We start from the raw sequence: 15,260 nt of genomic DNA on the forward strand, positions 1-15,260 counted from the left end.
ATGGTGTCAAAAAATAAACTACTTGACAATTTTAAGACAATATATGCAAAGTTTTATAATAATAATCAACTAATTTAACATTTAATGATTCAAAGAACAAAATTTTTGTATATATAGGGTATTAAAAATTCAAATTCTCGGGCTAGAGATATCGATAAACTTAAAGTGGAGTCATATTGAAATAAATCCGGCCAAAGAATCATTTAAACTTTTAGATAGCCGATTAAAGTGAATTTTAAATTAACGATAATATCTTCACTTGCATCATTATAAAGATAATCATTATTATAATATATATAAAGTTTTAGAAATTGAAATTTCAAAATAAAAATATTTTTGAAAGATAAAATCATACCAAATAAGAGTTCAAATCGTAGTATAAGAGTTACGTCGTAATCAAAGAATCGTTTATATCGTGTCAACCTTTGTGCTTTGCCATAAATATGAGTTTTTTTTTGGCAATCCGCTAGGCAAGTGCCTAGGGCTAGTTTTTTATTAATAGAAGAAAAGAAAAATACAACAATTAGGAAAAGTACAAATAAGGGGGACAATAGCATCGGTATTGTTACCCATATGCCTTAGCTATATAATCACTCCTCTGCGCCTCACATTGCCTATGGCAGCCTCATGTAGAGGATTCATGGTGTAGCTTCCTGCAAAGTCTCACGAGGGCATATAATCTTATAGTCGTGTGGATAATTTCCAAAGGCATAGGACCAATGAAACACAAACCGTGCTAAACCTTACCTTACTAATCCTATTGAGGCATAAAAAACCTCACCTACTAGCATGCATGTAAAAAATAAGAACTAGAAAGTACCAAATATTCAATGATCATCACAACATACTCTGTGATGATATTACAAATGAGTATACTAATATAATGGTAGAATAAAATGATGAAGGAATTAAAATGTTGCCCCTTCTTGTTCGAACTTGTAATTTCTTCAAGTTGTAATTCTTTTTCATCACAACCCCAATTCTTCAAGATGTATTCAAAAATCATGATTTCTTTTTTGAACGATTGGACTTTGTAGATGTAGTTGGGGCAGCCTTCTTTTGTTTGGCAACTCTCATTGGAGGTCGCCTAACATTTAAAAAATCACTGACCTTGTCGTCCCAACTATTTTTTCTTGTATGTGCCTTCTTTATTTTTCCACTATGCATAGGTGATAGTTCACCTTTTCTTGATGCCTCTGCCCGGCATTGATTTAAGATATCATCTTCCTCCCCTTCTTCATATATATCTCTACCTACCAATAGTGGATTTGGCATGTCTTGAGAAACACCCTGAGTCAACAATATATTGCCAGCTTGTGCAGTAACCAGACTTGCCTTACTTTGTTGTGATTTGTTCCTGCTCATATTCTCATCACCAGTGCTTGAAATAGCATGATTTAAAGCTTTTTTAGGATCAGAACTTACCATTGCATCCAAAAGTTGTCTTTCGTCTAACAAAATAACTGGAGCAGTGGTTACGAGCTGTTGTTGCCCAACCTGTGAAATTGTTACTGTTTTGCAATCACCAGTAGGAGTCCTAGCTGTAGCGTTTGGATCATTTTGTTGTAGCTGTTCAATAGGACTTGTATGTATACCTGACATAGCCTGTTTGGTCGATGTTGCACCTATATGAGTTGCAGCTGGTGTACCTTGCCTTGTAGATGTTCTTGCAGTAGCACTTGTTGTCACAGTTTGGAACTGCCCAGATGTTGGTGTTCCTGTTTTTGTTCGATCACCATTAGGATTTGTGTTTGAGGTGTTGGGATTAATTTGCTGCTGTTGCATAGTAGTTGTAGGTGTTCTAGCTGCTGCATTTTGAAAAGTTGGAGATGAAGGATTTCTGGGAACGAATGCAGGAGCATTGGAGTTCAAATTGCTCGTTGGACTTGCTGCTGGCACTCGTTCAGATATTACCATCGCTAAGGAATCAATCTCCTCACCTGCACTCTCATGATTAGCCTCACGATCAGCCTCTTCTGATGAATAGCCAGCAAAACCATCTCCTCAATCCTCTTCATCATCATCCTCCCGTTGTTCTGTCCAAAGTTTAGACTTGATAGCCATCAGCCTCAAATTTCCTTGTATAGCATCATTGTTATTCCCCATTGATAACATAAGTTGCCCAGTTTCACCTTCAACCTCTCCACAATATTCCATTGACTGAGAAGGAACCTCAAAAATAGATTTGTTTAAGGTGACCAAAGGTTGTTTGACCATGAGATTGTTCATCATCATTTCTTTTTGAACATCCTTAATAATTTGTTCAACCTGTGGATTAGAGAAATGAAATGTAGGTGCATTGGAGTTGTGTGCCTCTGCATTAGAACATATCTGTTGTTCTGGACTACCTGGAGATTTATGCATCCTAGATTTTGTAGCTGCCTCGCGATCACACTGTTTCATAGTCGTCGCAGTATCATCCAAAAAAGGTTCGTGCATCAGAACCTGTTGTATACTCTTCCTCTCCTTATTTACCACCTGTTCCTGGTCGTTGCTTAAGGCATCAAAAGAATTAGTAAATTCAACTCCTTGCTTTTGCGCCAGCTGCTGCACTTTTTTATTTCTTAGAGATCCTATTTTGTTGGACACCATTGTCCAGTTTTCAGCCTTTTTCCCATGAATGTTATCACTCTTTACACCTTCCTTAGAAGCGTCATTAGTTTCAGCCTGTAAACCTGCTGATTTTGTATTTGCAGCAGTAGGTTTATCAATCTTAGACACCACTCGATCAACAATTTTCTTCAACTCAGGAGCATCAGTTTTGTTTTCTAGAATTGCACCAGCTTGGCCTGCATAAAGAATCACATGTGCATTACCTGTTTAACGCTCAACTTCATCAGATTTTTGCTTGTCCCCTAGTCCTTTAGTAACCCCTGCTGAAGCACGAACATATATAGGAACTGTAACAGGATTCAATTTCGTCGATACCCTAGAACGAGCTGCAGAAACTGGAATTGTAGCAACACTAGAAACAGCTACTATTTTCTGCCCTTGCGCTAGAGTATTTTGCCCAGTACCTGTAGTGATAAGATTAGTATTCTGAGGCTCAATCTGATCCCTTCCTTCATCAGGTTGCCCAGCCTCCAAAACCACATATACACCAGCTGCTTCACTCTTGGAATTCATATCTTGATCATGAACAACTGGACCCTTACTTCCAAAAGTTTTTTCTAATTGCACAGCATCTCAAACACCTATAGCATCTGCTCTTTTACTCAAATCATCACACACCTACTGCCTAGTGTTCTTATCACTTTGTGATCCTTATATAAGTTGTTGCCCGGCTCTCTTAGCATTCAAAAACACTCTTGAATCACCCTGCAATTTTTCAACTATTTGATGCTCATTCTCAACTGTTTCATCACAAACACGAGCATCTTGAACTGTCTTTCCTTTTAAGCGTCGGCATTGATTTTCTTCATGTCCTTGATGCTTACAATGACAACAATACGAAGACAAATTATCATAGATAATTTCCTGGTAATCATCGACAATCTTACCAGTTTTAGCATCAAGATATTGAAGCCTAACCTTTTCAGGAAGTGTGTCCAGTATATCCACAATCACTTTAACCCTTGATGTGCTAGGACGTGATCTTATTTGAGTTGCCTTATCAATTGCAATAGGTTTTCCCACTACTGCTGCAATAGACAGTAAAGCCTTATGTGCAAATAGTTCTGGCGACAAGTTCGGCAGCGAAATCCAAACAGCAGCCTTAGAGGTTTCTTCCTTAGGATTGTAACCAACAGTCCATGGAAAAACTCTATATTGATGCTCTTTTCCATTGTGTTGAAAGTAATTCACAGATCTCGCTAAACAACACACATAATCTTCATATTGATCACAACGAATTAAGAGTTGCCGTTGGGCCAATGAACCTAACAAGCAATTACCTTTGATGCCAATGATTTTCGGCAGATTATTCCTTAAAACCTGTAGATTTAGTGCGTCGCTGGACAATTTAATGATCACAGCTTGGTGTAATCCTTCCTCTTTTGCAAATTCTTCACGTTCCTCCAATGAAAACTGAATCGTAGGGATTCCATGAACAATTTCAAAAGGTTTCAAAGTCATTTTTGTGAGAGGTGCGACAGATTGTTTGTGATTCAAACTTGTTGCATATGTACGAATGTTGTTAATGTTTGGAATAACTTCATTAGAGTTTGAATTCTGCTCTCCCACAGCCAAAGGCTGGGGAGAGATGTTTGCTGCCATGAAAGGGCTCTATTACACAACAATTTCAACTACATTACAGTAGATTGCTACACTACATCGCGGAGACAGATGCCCAGTTGAAAATCTGGAAATTCTCGGAGCTACAGTAATAGTGTAGAAAAATTTAAGATCTCTCCCAAATGGCTATGGATTTGATTATGAAACCAAATGGGGATTGTTCGCAAAGAGAAGGGGGTTCTTTTGATACCAAATTTGCGACAATCCACCGCCGGATTCCGGAATTATGGCCGATGAATAGTGTCGGAATTACTATTCACCCTTCTTCCTAGAGAGAAGGAGGAGGTTTTAACATTAGTTCTATTTAGATAATTCATTTAAGACTGTAGCTAAATATGAGTTATTATTTCACTTTGTGCCTATTTTTAGGTTCCAATGACACATATGAGAATAGTGCAAAAATAAATTTATCACTACGAAAATTGAGAAAATGTTAGTTGATAATAGGCTACATAGACGATATTTACACCCTAATTATACCATGCTTTATTGTTGTTTTATAGGCTAAATGATAACAAAATGCTTTAATTGGTGTTCTTTTACTTCGCAAGGACTAATCCAAGTTAGGAAGAAACATGGAGTATTTTGGAGTCAATAATGTGAAAACAAAACGTTCAATCAAGAAGCACCCGAGCGGAAAGAAGCAAAAAGAGGTCTGGGCTTGAAGCCACCGCGGCTGGACCGCGCAGGCTAAAGACACGAGGCAAAATGTTTGTCTCTAAACGCAGTCGCGCCGCGTTCTTCTGCGGCCGCGGTGAACTGTGCAGTTGCCAGAAATTTTGGGACCAAAGTGTAACTCGGGAAAACTTTATTCCAAACCCTTATAAACTCAAGAAGCTCGCCCAAGAAAGTTTCAACCTTGTTTTTAAACTATTTTTGAGGCAAGAACAAGTGTGAGAAGAATGACCAAACATTAGAGTTTTTCTATCTTCTCTTTATTATTGCAATTACACATTATGAACAATTTAGTATTTTTATCTTGCTTTGTTATGAGCAGCTAAACATTTGATCTAGGGTTGATGGAACCAATTGTTGGATGAAGTTTTGACTCAACTTTGTTATAATCGAGCCAGATTTATTATATGATTGTTCAACTATGTTTTGCATGGTGATTAATTAAATGGGCCCTTGATTAATCGTGTCTAATTGCCTTGTGTTGCTTGAGAAAGAATACTAGGTTAGACTGCTGTTGAACAACACCATCTTCGGGTAATTGAAGAGATTCATTACTTGAACTTAAAAGAGAGGTTAGAGATAACGAAACTTTGGTGGGATAATTCAGAGCTGCACAAATTATCAGCTAGAGTAGTTCGAGAGAATGCTCTAGCGATAACCCATAGCTCATAATTCTCATAGAGTATTACGGCGAGATTATAGCAAAAGAGTTAAGACTTACACTAGCAATTGGGAAAATCAATGCCTTAGACCTTTTTACCATTGAATTATCTTTGATTTAGCATATTGTTATTTTTAATATCATTTGAAGTAGTAAACAAAAACCCAATCGTTATTGATAAAAATCTTGCATTTGGAAATTGTTTGAATTGATAATAGCATTGCCAAGAGTTGTAATAGATAGGTTGGGTCCCTGAGGATTCAACTCCGGACATAAAACCGGATTATATTTGCAACAATCGCTTTGTCTTTTAGAAGGCATAGTTGGGCGTGATCAAGTTTTTCCGCCGTTGCCGGGGAATTAACGGTGTTATTTATTACAACTTAGAAGCAGTGCTAGAATTATTAGTTTAGATCAGTTTTCTAAGGTGTTAAACAATTCTTTTCATTGAAATTCTCACGTTTGAACTCTTGTGGGATTTAGGTGTATGCCTAGAAATTCTTCGAGGACTGGCAAACTGCTTGAAAGACTCTCAGACCTCGAGAAAACATTCAGGGAATTGAACCGTGCCAACAAGAAGAACAAACAATCGCAACAAACATACCAACTTGAAATTGACATGGGTGACGTAAATAACATCAACGGAAACATCAGGAATGAGCTAGCTGACCCAAACATCAGAGTGGTGTCACCTCTTGTGCCAGAAGTTGCACTTTATGATTGGGCACAACCAACAACTAACAATCTGGCCATTGCCATTGCTGTGCCCCAATACAAGTGGAGACATTCCAGATCACCAACAACATGTTGCATCTTCTACAGAATAAGGGATTGTTCTCCGGGTCACACATTGAAGACCCTCAACAACACTTGAAAAAATTTCTGTCGATTTGTGTGACCCAAAGGCAGCCAAATGTGACCCCAGAAGCTATCAAGCATTACTGTTCCCGTTCTCTGTGACTGGGGAAGCTCAGACTTGGCTGAATTCGCTCCCAATAAATTCCATTGTCACTTGGGAGGAATTCGTCAAGCAGTTCCTGAACAAGTTTTACCCGCCCAACAAGACTACAAGACATATCGATGAGATATTGCAGTACAAGCAGCAGCCTACTAAGACCTTGCATGAAACTTGGTAAAGATTCAAAGGGATGCTAGTGAAGTGTCCCCACCATGGTATTCCAGACTAGATGCTCGGCAAGAGAATCTATATGGGGTTAGCAGACAATCAGCTGGGGGTGCATTTTTTGAGTAAGACATTCACCGAGTGCAAAATCTTTCTTGACAAGATGTCCTAGAATTCGAGGTGGATGACGAGAGGTGCAACACTAACACCAATAGTGCATTCAGTTCCTCTTGACCCAAATAATTCGCACGCAGAGAACATAGCCATACCCATGACTCAGATGAGTATATTGACAAAGAAGATTGATGAGATGGGTACAAAGCAAGTGCATATTGTTGACACAACAAATGGAGGACTGTGTACATCCTGTATTAATCAGTCTTATGTGTGTTTATGGAGTTGAGAAGGTGACAACCAAGGGTTAAGAGAGGATATGAATTATGTCAACAACTTTGGGGGTCAGAGACAAGGAGGACAACAGTGGAAACCGGCACCAAATCAGCAGTACAGACCAAACATGCCACAACCTTGAGGTATGCAGCCGTAAGGTCAAATGGTGCCATATCAGAGACAACAGGGCTATCCACAGCAGAACCAACAACAACTGGCATATCAGCCACCTCCTCAGCAACAAGATAACAACATGGTAGACATCAGGGGTATGCTTCAACAACTCATTGGAACAAATGGTAAGATGCAGGAAAAGTTGGTAGTACATGACTCAGCAATAAAGAACATTGAAACTCAATTGGGGCAGCTGTTCAAAGCCTTAAAAAACCGCCCCCAGGGAATATTGCCAGCAGACACAAATATTAACCCCAAGGAGCAAAACCTGAATCAGCTGATGGTAGTAAGCCTCCGGAATGGGCGATATTTAGACAGGAAGCAAGAAGTTTCACAATCCAGCAAAGAGACTACGCCAGCCACTCCAGTTCCATTGGAGGTAGATGAATCAACAGAACTTACTGAAGTAGTGGTTGAACAGGTTCAGGATGATAAGGGTAAGGTTAAGGAGAGTGAACAAGCTGCAGAACAGGTGGTACCTCTTGTGCCACAGAACCCCAAAAGAGAGAAGCCTGCAAGCAGTGCACAAAGGGTGATACCTGCACCATTCCCTCAGAGACTGGCAAAACAAAAGAAGGAAGATCAATACAAGAAATTCATGGAGATCCTTCGTCAAATTCAATTGAATATTCCTCTGATGGATGCTTTGAGGGAGATGCTAGGCTATGCAAAGATGATGAAGGACCTAATGTCACGAATGTCACATCTCCTTTTTGCGCGCCCGCCCCGAGGGGTAAATGCGCGAGGGAGTTTTTCCAATTTAAGTGACAATATTCGAAATGGGATTATTTATTTTTATTCAAAGTCGCCACTTGGGAAAGGTTTGGCTTTTGGTGTCCCAAGTCACCGGTTTATCTTGAATCCCAATTCGAGGAAAATATTCGACTTTCTAAATGAAGTCTGCGAACCAGAAATTCTAAGTAAGAAAATCTGTGAGCACGTGATTTTTTTCCCTATATGAGAATTACTCCCAAAAATCCAAAATAAAACAATTTTCCTTTGTGTGCGATTTTTGAATTTTCGTGGCATTTTTGGATAATTATTTGTATTTTTGTCTATGCATGCTTATTTGTTTAAATTAATAAAATATAAAAAATATGTCGCGTTTGTATTTAATATTTAATTAAATTTGTTTTACAAAATGAAAAAAATCATAAAAAATAATGTACGTTGCATTTTTAGCATTTAACGTCCAAATTGTGTGATTTTATCGTTAATTGCTATTTAAATGTGCGATAATTGTTATTAGGAGTTAATTAGTATTTTGAGATAATTTTGGGTTTTTATAATTTAATCTTAGCATTTTTAGCTTTATTATTTAGGAAATTAAATAAATAGAAAAGAACAAAAATAGAAGAAATCAGATTGGGCCTTTTCTTCAAATTTTAAACCAAATACCCAGCCTTCTCCTACGACCCGGTCCATTTCAAACCGGGTCGACCCAGTCCATAACCCCAAAGACCCAACCCCTTTCTTCATTTTTCATTTTTTCATTTCCCTAACCCTAAACCTACTAAACCACCCGCCCCCCTCTCTTTCCCTCTTCTTCTCCAAAACTCCCAAAGCTCCCCTTCCATGGCTGCCCCTCTCCCGTCGTCCCCTTCATCCTCCGCCAACACACACACACCCACAGCCCCATCACCACGACAGTCCGTTGTCTCCAAACAACCCCGCTGCCTCGTCTTTTTCATCGACCACCATGGACGTCGACCATGGCTGCCACTACTTCGTCTTCTCCTTCATCGTTACCACCCCTTCAACCTCATCACCCCCAAACCAGCAGCAACTTCCACAACCAAACTACCAAACAACACAACCACCCTACAGCAGCCAACGAGCTCTATTCCAAGCGACCACCTGCGACAACCCAAGCCATGAACGCCCAGCTCCTCTAGTTGCGAGGCTCCAGCCATGGACGTGAACTGCTGCTATGTGCAGCTTCGACGCATGCAGTTCGTCGTCTCCAAACGACCAGTTGTTCCCTTACGACCAGCAGCTACGTCACACGCAGTCCATTCGTTACCACCAGCCCCATCCACCTGAAACCCCTAACAAACTCCATCTCCGCACGACACCCCTACGGACTGCCCAGCGCTGCCACTGCTGCGTTCCTACTCGTCGAGTTATTTTCCGGGCAGATTCGAGTTATTTTGGTTTCAAAGTTTCCGGGCAGATTTGTTTCCGTTCGAGTTCATCGTTGTTCCGATCCGGTTAGTTGGTTTAAGTTTCATTTATGTCCGTATTTTGTTTGATATTCTCGGATCTGAAATCAGTATATGTTTGATTCTTTTCTTGTTCGTTGTTTGTCGTTTCTTGATTATTTCTTCAGTTTGTTTTTATGCATTTGTTCTTGTTTAGTTTTAATATAGAAGTGTGTTAGTTTAATCACTTGAATCCTTTATCTTGGTTGTAATGTTGTTAGATTTAATTTGAAGTTCAATTGATTTTTGAGTTTAGTGATTTGAATCTACTTATTTGTTATTGTTGTTGAATCTGAAAGTAGGTTAGTTATTAAAAGAAAAAAATAAAATAAAAATATTGTTCAGTCAAAATAATTCCAGTTTGTTTCTTTGTTGTTCATCATTTAGTTTGAATTTGTTGTTTGAATTTGTTTAGGAATTGGTTATAGCTGTTGTATTTTGGTTAGAATTGGTTATAGCTGATGGGCGTTGGTAAATTGCAGTATTTTCAGGGTTAAAATGGTAATTTTAGTAAGTTCGGAGGGGTATTTTTGGAATTGAAAATTTGAACAATTATTTAATCTGAGTGCTTCGTCCACTAGGCATTAATAATATTACAATAGTACATGGTGGGGGACAAGACATAATGGAGTGAGAATAATGCATTTGTTTAATATAGTGGGGGACAAGACATAATGGAGTGAGAATAATGTATTTGTTTAATATAGTGGGGGACAAAACATGTAGGCATGGGGAAACAAGGGAATTAAATAAGAAAAACATTAAGTGGTGGGGGCAAGACATGCAATTATGGGAATATTTCAGGTTAGTGGTTCAAGACAAGGGTCTTGGTTATAAATAGAGTCATTTTTACACAGTGTAGAGGAGCATAGAGGAAAAAGAGGAGAGAGTTGACTGAATTTTGAGAAATCAGAATTTGAGAGCAAAAGAGAAAAACAAGCTGAACTTTTACTTGAATAATTTCAGGCTGCTTTTCCTTGAGTGTTATTTAAAAATCAGTAAATTACTGCGTCTTGTATCCGTCTCTCTTCTGCTTTGACTGTGATTGCATTTTGGTGTTGCTGGATTTCAATCGGTTACTGGGTTATTCTACTGATCATTTACTGGATTCTGCTGGTTTTGCTGTGTTGTTGAACCTGTTGTTGCTACTACTGCTTCTACTGATCTTCATCTTCTTTCCGTGCTTTCCAAATACAAGGTACACAAACTGATACACTGGTACATCTTGTAAGCTACTCGAAGCATGAATGCAAAAATGGAAAAAGATTTGAAGCTGTAGTTTAATGTAGTCTTTTCTTTCTTTTACTGTCTGTACTTAGAACATTCTATGCGCTGCCCATGTAAACTCTGGTTATATACTGAATCTCGGTTGTATATATGTTAGCTAGTTGCCTTCACTAGAATCAGGTAGTTGTTGGTTATGTATAACATGGGCACTATCCTATATCAGTTTAAGTTGTAAACTTCTTCACCGTAGGCTTTTAGTTTAAAAGGACTAATAGTGTAGTTGTTACATTCTGCTAGTTCAATTTGTTCGATTAAATAGCATGTTCCAAATACACATCAGGCCTTAGGTTGATTACTCAATAGTTCAAACTATTTTAGTTAACAAGTTGCTCATCTAAATTCGTAAAAACGGGTTTCATTAGGTATCACTTTCATTTCGGATTCTTAAAGTTTGAACATGTGTAGAACCATTTAGCTAAGCCCAACATCTGAATAAGGATGGCACAGGTCCAGTTTTACCCCTTATACATTGGACCTGGGCCCATAATTGTTAACCGACTGCCCTTATTGTATCGTTTTCTGATTTAACGACTCACTTTCGAAACTCAACTATAATAACTCGTGAGCATGTAAATAAGTTAGAACTCTTTTTCTTTCATTATAGAGACGAACGAAATAGAAAACATAGTCACTATAGGTCAATCCTTTTAAAATAAAAATGAGGCGTGCTTTGCCAAACAAAAATGCATAAGCTGCGGGGCCCTCTATACGTGTTTGTAAAGTTGCTTAGACTCCGGGACAGGCCGTTTAGCAAAGTTTCACGGCCTTGCCCAAAATAACGATACGCCAATCGCTTAGGGCGCGTCTTTAATAAAATTACTTCCCTAAGTATGGGTGTGCATTTATGCAACCCAAATCCAAATCTCAACAGAGTCGAAACGTGTCTATGACCACGGGTACATTGATTGTGACGAGGTTCGAGATACGTTTTCACGAAGTTGCAATTCTATTAAAAAATAATAATAAAAACGGTTTAAACTTAATAAAAGCACACAAGTTATAGCATGTATTAAAATCAGATATTTAGCCATTATAACAATTTAAGCGACCGTGATAGAACCACGGGATCCGTGGGTACCTAACACCTTCCCTCGGGTCAACAGAATTCCTTACTTAGAATTTATGGTTCGCAGACTTCATTTGGAAAGTCGAAAATTTCCTCGATTTGGGATTCAAGATAAACCGGTGACTTGGGACACCAAAAGCCAAAACTTTCCCAAGTGGCGACTCTGAAATAAATAAATAATCTCATTTTCAAATAATGTCACTTAAATTGGAAAAACTCCCTCACGCATTTATCCTTCGGGGTAGGCGCGCAAAAAGGAGTTGTGACAGCTCTGGCGACTCCGCTGGGGATTAGAACCCAGAACGTTTGTTCAGGGTTCAGAATTCGAGCTTAGAATAATTGTTATATTTGGCTTTATTATCTGATCTTTATTACATGTTTGGGCATAACGTGCTAAATGTTGTCTTTTTCCGCTTTGATATTATCTGAACTGTATATAAACTGTGCCGAAACACTTCTCTTCTTACCTCCGGGGAGGAGCTTGCTGGTCAAGACTCCCTATTCTGTTAGTGTCATAGCCTGAAGTAAGAAAGAGGCCGGACAAGTTACAAAGCCGGACGATCTCGCGGGTCCCCGGTACGTAGCCCCCTCCTCGACTCGAGTTGTCCGCTCGGGTACACAGTCTAGAACAAATACCCAGGTTATAAACCTAGTATAACAAAAACTCATGCCAGATCCCTAGTAGGAACGCTTATTTGCATCATGTTGCATTTGACATAGGGGACTCAACACAGGGGTTGGGTCCGTCTAGGACAAGCAACCCGAAATGAAAAGACCATCCTTCTGCATCCCGTTTGTTTTGCGCATTTATTTGTTTCAGATCTGCATGCTGAACAGTTTCTAAAAAACTAAATTTCAAAAAAAAGGGAAAAATAGCAGCGTAGGGAGATAACTACTTATTTTTAGAAAAATAAAACCAATGTCCAAGTAGTGTCAAAACCTCGCCGAAATTTTCTTAAAAAAAATGAAAACAAAATTTGTCTTTTAGTTTGATTTATTAAAAAATATATATAATACAAAAAAAATATATATATATATATATATATATATATATATAATACGAAATTCCTTTAATCACTTTCAAAATCCAAAAAAGGGGTATTTGTTTCAAAATTAAAAAAAAAGAAGGGAAAATTCAAAATTCAAAAAAAAAAATATTTTTTCTTTTGTAGTATCTCTTTCATAAATTCAGACTAATAATACAAATACTTCCTTAGAAGATTTTTCGAAATTTCAAAAAAAAAAAGAGTGAAGAAGTTAAAATTCAAAGAAAAGATATTTCTTTAGTCGTCGTCTTTTTTGGAAAATAATATAAAAAAAATATAAAAATCCAAAAATATTTTCTCCTTTTCTTTATTTTTTTTATTCAAAAGGGGGGTTTAGTTTATTCCTGATCGGCCCGAACTACGCCGGTTTGATTCTCACAGGGTGCGAGATACGTAGGCAACCCTCATCGGGTCCAACCTCCCCTTTTTCAAAAAAATAGCCAAAATATTAGAATTTTAATTTCGTCATAAATGAGTCGGGTGATGCCTTTTTGTCAAGAATAGCCGAATGTTCCTGAAAGGGACGCCGGAAGGCTAACTTTGCATAAACAGCCATTTTGGTCATTTTTATTTTTGTGACCAAATTGCCCAATGGCCTTAGGATCCTCGTCCCCGAGGCTCGCGAGGCCATGTTCCTAATATCGGGTCACCATTCTAAAAAAAAAGAGTCATAAATAAATCAAGTGATTGTTTTTGTCAAAAATAGCCAAATGTTCCCGAAAGGGACGGCGGAAGGCTGACTTTGCATAAACGATCACTTTCGATCATCTTTTAGAGTTTTGATCGGTTGACCCTTACAGCCTTAAAATCTTCATCCCCGAAGTGCTGAAAGGCCGTGGTCGAAAATCGGATCTTTCTTTCTAAAATATAGTCAAATCATTTTTGAGTTAAATCATTTTTGCTTAAGCCACCTTAATAAATGTGCAGGATGAGCACAATGCAAAATGAACGTTATTCGATAATGACTAAAATCCCTGTCAAGTTGCGGCTATGGTGGAATGATCTAGGTGTTGAGGGGCAAGATAAGGTGAAGAAATATCTGAAAGGTCTCACAGGTTTATTGGAAATCCAGCCTCGGGGAGATATCATAAGAGCTTTGGTCACCTACTAGGACCCAGTGCACAATGTCTTCCACTTCTCCGATTTTGAACTCACCCCGAATCTGGAGGAAATAGCTGGGTACATCGGAAATGCTGAACTTCCATTAAGGCAAAAATACCTGGTTTCCCCAAGAGCTATCACGGTGAATCGATTTCTAGACTCACTAAAGATACCCAGGACGGTCCATAACCCAGATTTGGCCGCAGGTTTTTGTAATCCATACTTCATATACGAAAGATATGGTCATGTAGGAGGATTCAATAATCCGGTTAACAAGCTATGCAGCGAAGGTAGCCGTCAGAAGTGGGATGAGCACAGATGGGTGGCTTTCATGATAACATTTTTGGGCCTTATGGTATTTCCGAGGAATGACGGAAATATTGATCTGAAAATATCCGGGGTCGTTAGTACTTTGCTCACTCAGAATGAAAGTACTCTCGTGCCTATGGTGGTATCTGATATCTTTCGAGCTCTCACAGCCTGCAAAGCCAGGGGGAATTTCTTCGAAGGGTGTAACTTACTGCTACAAATATGGATGACTGAACATCTCTGCCATCGTTCCGAGCTTTTGAGTCACGGTTCCTCGAAGAAAACTTGCATAGAAGAGTTTTGCACGAGAACCAAGGAGGTCAGTCTGCCCGAAGGAGTCACGGCATGGACGTCATTCTTTCAGACTCTCACTGCCAGCCAAATACAATGGATACTGGTGTGGTTGCCTGTTGATGAGGTTATGTATATGCCGGCGGCTAGAACTCATTTCCTACTGATGGGACTTAAGAGCATTCAGCCTTACGCGCCCTATCGAGTTTTGAGACAACTTGGGAGATGCCAGACAGTTCCACACGAGGAAGATCTTAGTGCTCAAACAATTGAGATTAGCCCTGACGGACAATTTCCTGAAGCAAAAGTCCGCCAGATCTGGAACGAATGTCAATATTTGAAAGCGGATACTTGTGTGCAGGATCGGGCCAAAAGTGAAACGGCGCCAGGTTACCTTACATGGTACAGAAGAAAACTTGAACACGAAAGGCCGGCTAAAAGACCCAACATCCTGAATTTTGCCGAGTCATCACAAAAGCAATGGGATTGGTTAGCAAAGGAAAGAGGCTATCGCATCGAAATCAGCAAATTAAAGCGACAAGTCGAAGGTCTAAAATATAAGCACAACGTGCAAGTCACTACTGATCTGGTAGAAAAGAACAGTTGACCCAGGAAAACGAGATGCTCAGGGCCCAGATCCAGCAGATGAGGATAGCTGCTGATAACCAACAAAGGAGCCGGTTGGATGAACGATTGATAAAAG

At 39.0% G+C, this 15,260-nt stretch overlaps 2 protein-coding genes across 2 annotated transcripts; one reads left to right on the forward strand and one right to left on the reverse strand.

The window, feature by feature from the left end:
* Positions 1-3,264: 3,264 nt before the first annotated feature.
* On the reverse strand, positions 3,265-4,215 carry LOC138868484 (uncharacterized). Its single transcript, XM_070146040.1, has one exon. The coding sequence runs from the start codon at positions 4,213-4,215 to the stop codon at positions 3,265-3,267; it is 951 nt and encodes a 316-aa protein (XP_070002141.1).
* Positions 4,216-7,245: 3,030 nt separating this feature from the next.
* LOC138868487 (uncharacterized) lies at positions 7,246-15,164 on the forward strand. Its single transcript, XM_070146043.1, has 2 exons — positions 7,246-7,989; positions 14,919-15,164. Exons 1-2 carry the CDS (start codon positions 7,246-7,248, stop codon positions 15,162-15,164), a joined length of 990 nt encoding a protein of 329 aa, XP_070002144.1.
* The last annotated feature ends 96 nt before the right edge of the window (positions 15,165-15,260 follow it).

Source organism: Nicotiana sylvestris, chromosome 1 (genome assembly GCF_000393655.2).
Source record: "Nicotiana sylvestris chromosome 1, ASM39365v2, whole genome shotgun sequence".
Taxonomy (NCBI): domain Eukaryota; kingdom Viridiplantae; phylum Streptophyta; class Magnoliopsida; order Solanales; family Solanaceae; genus Nicotiana; species Nicotiana sylvestris.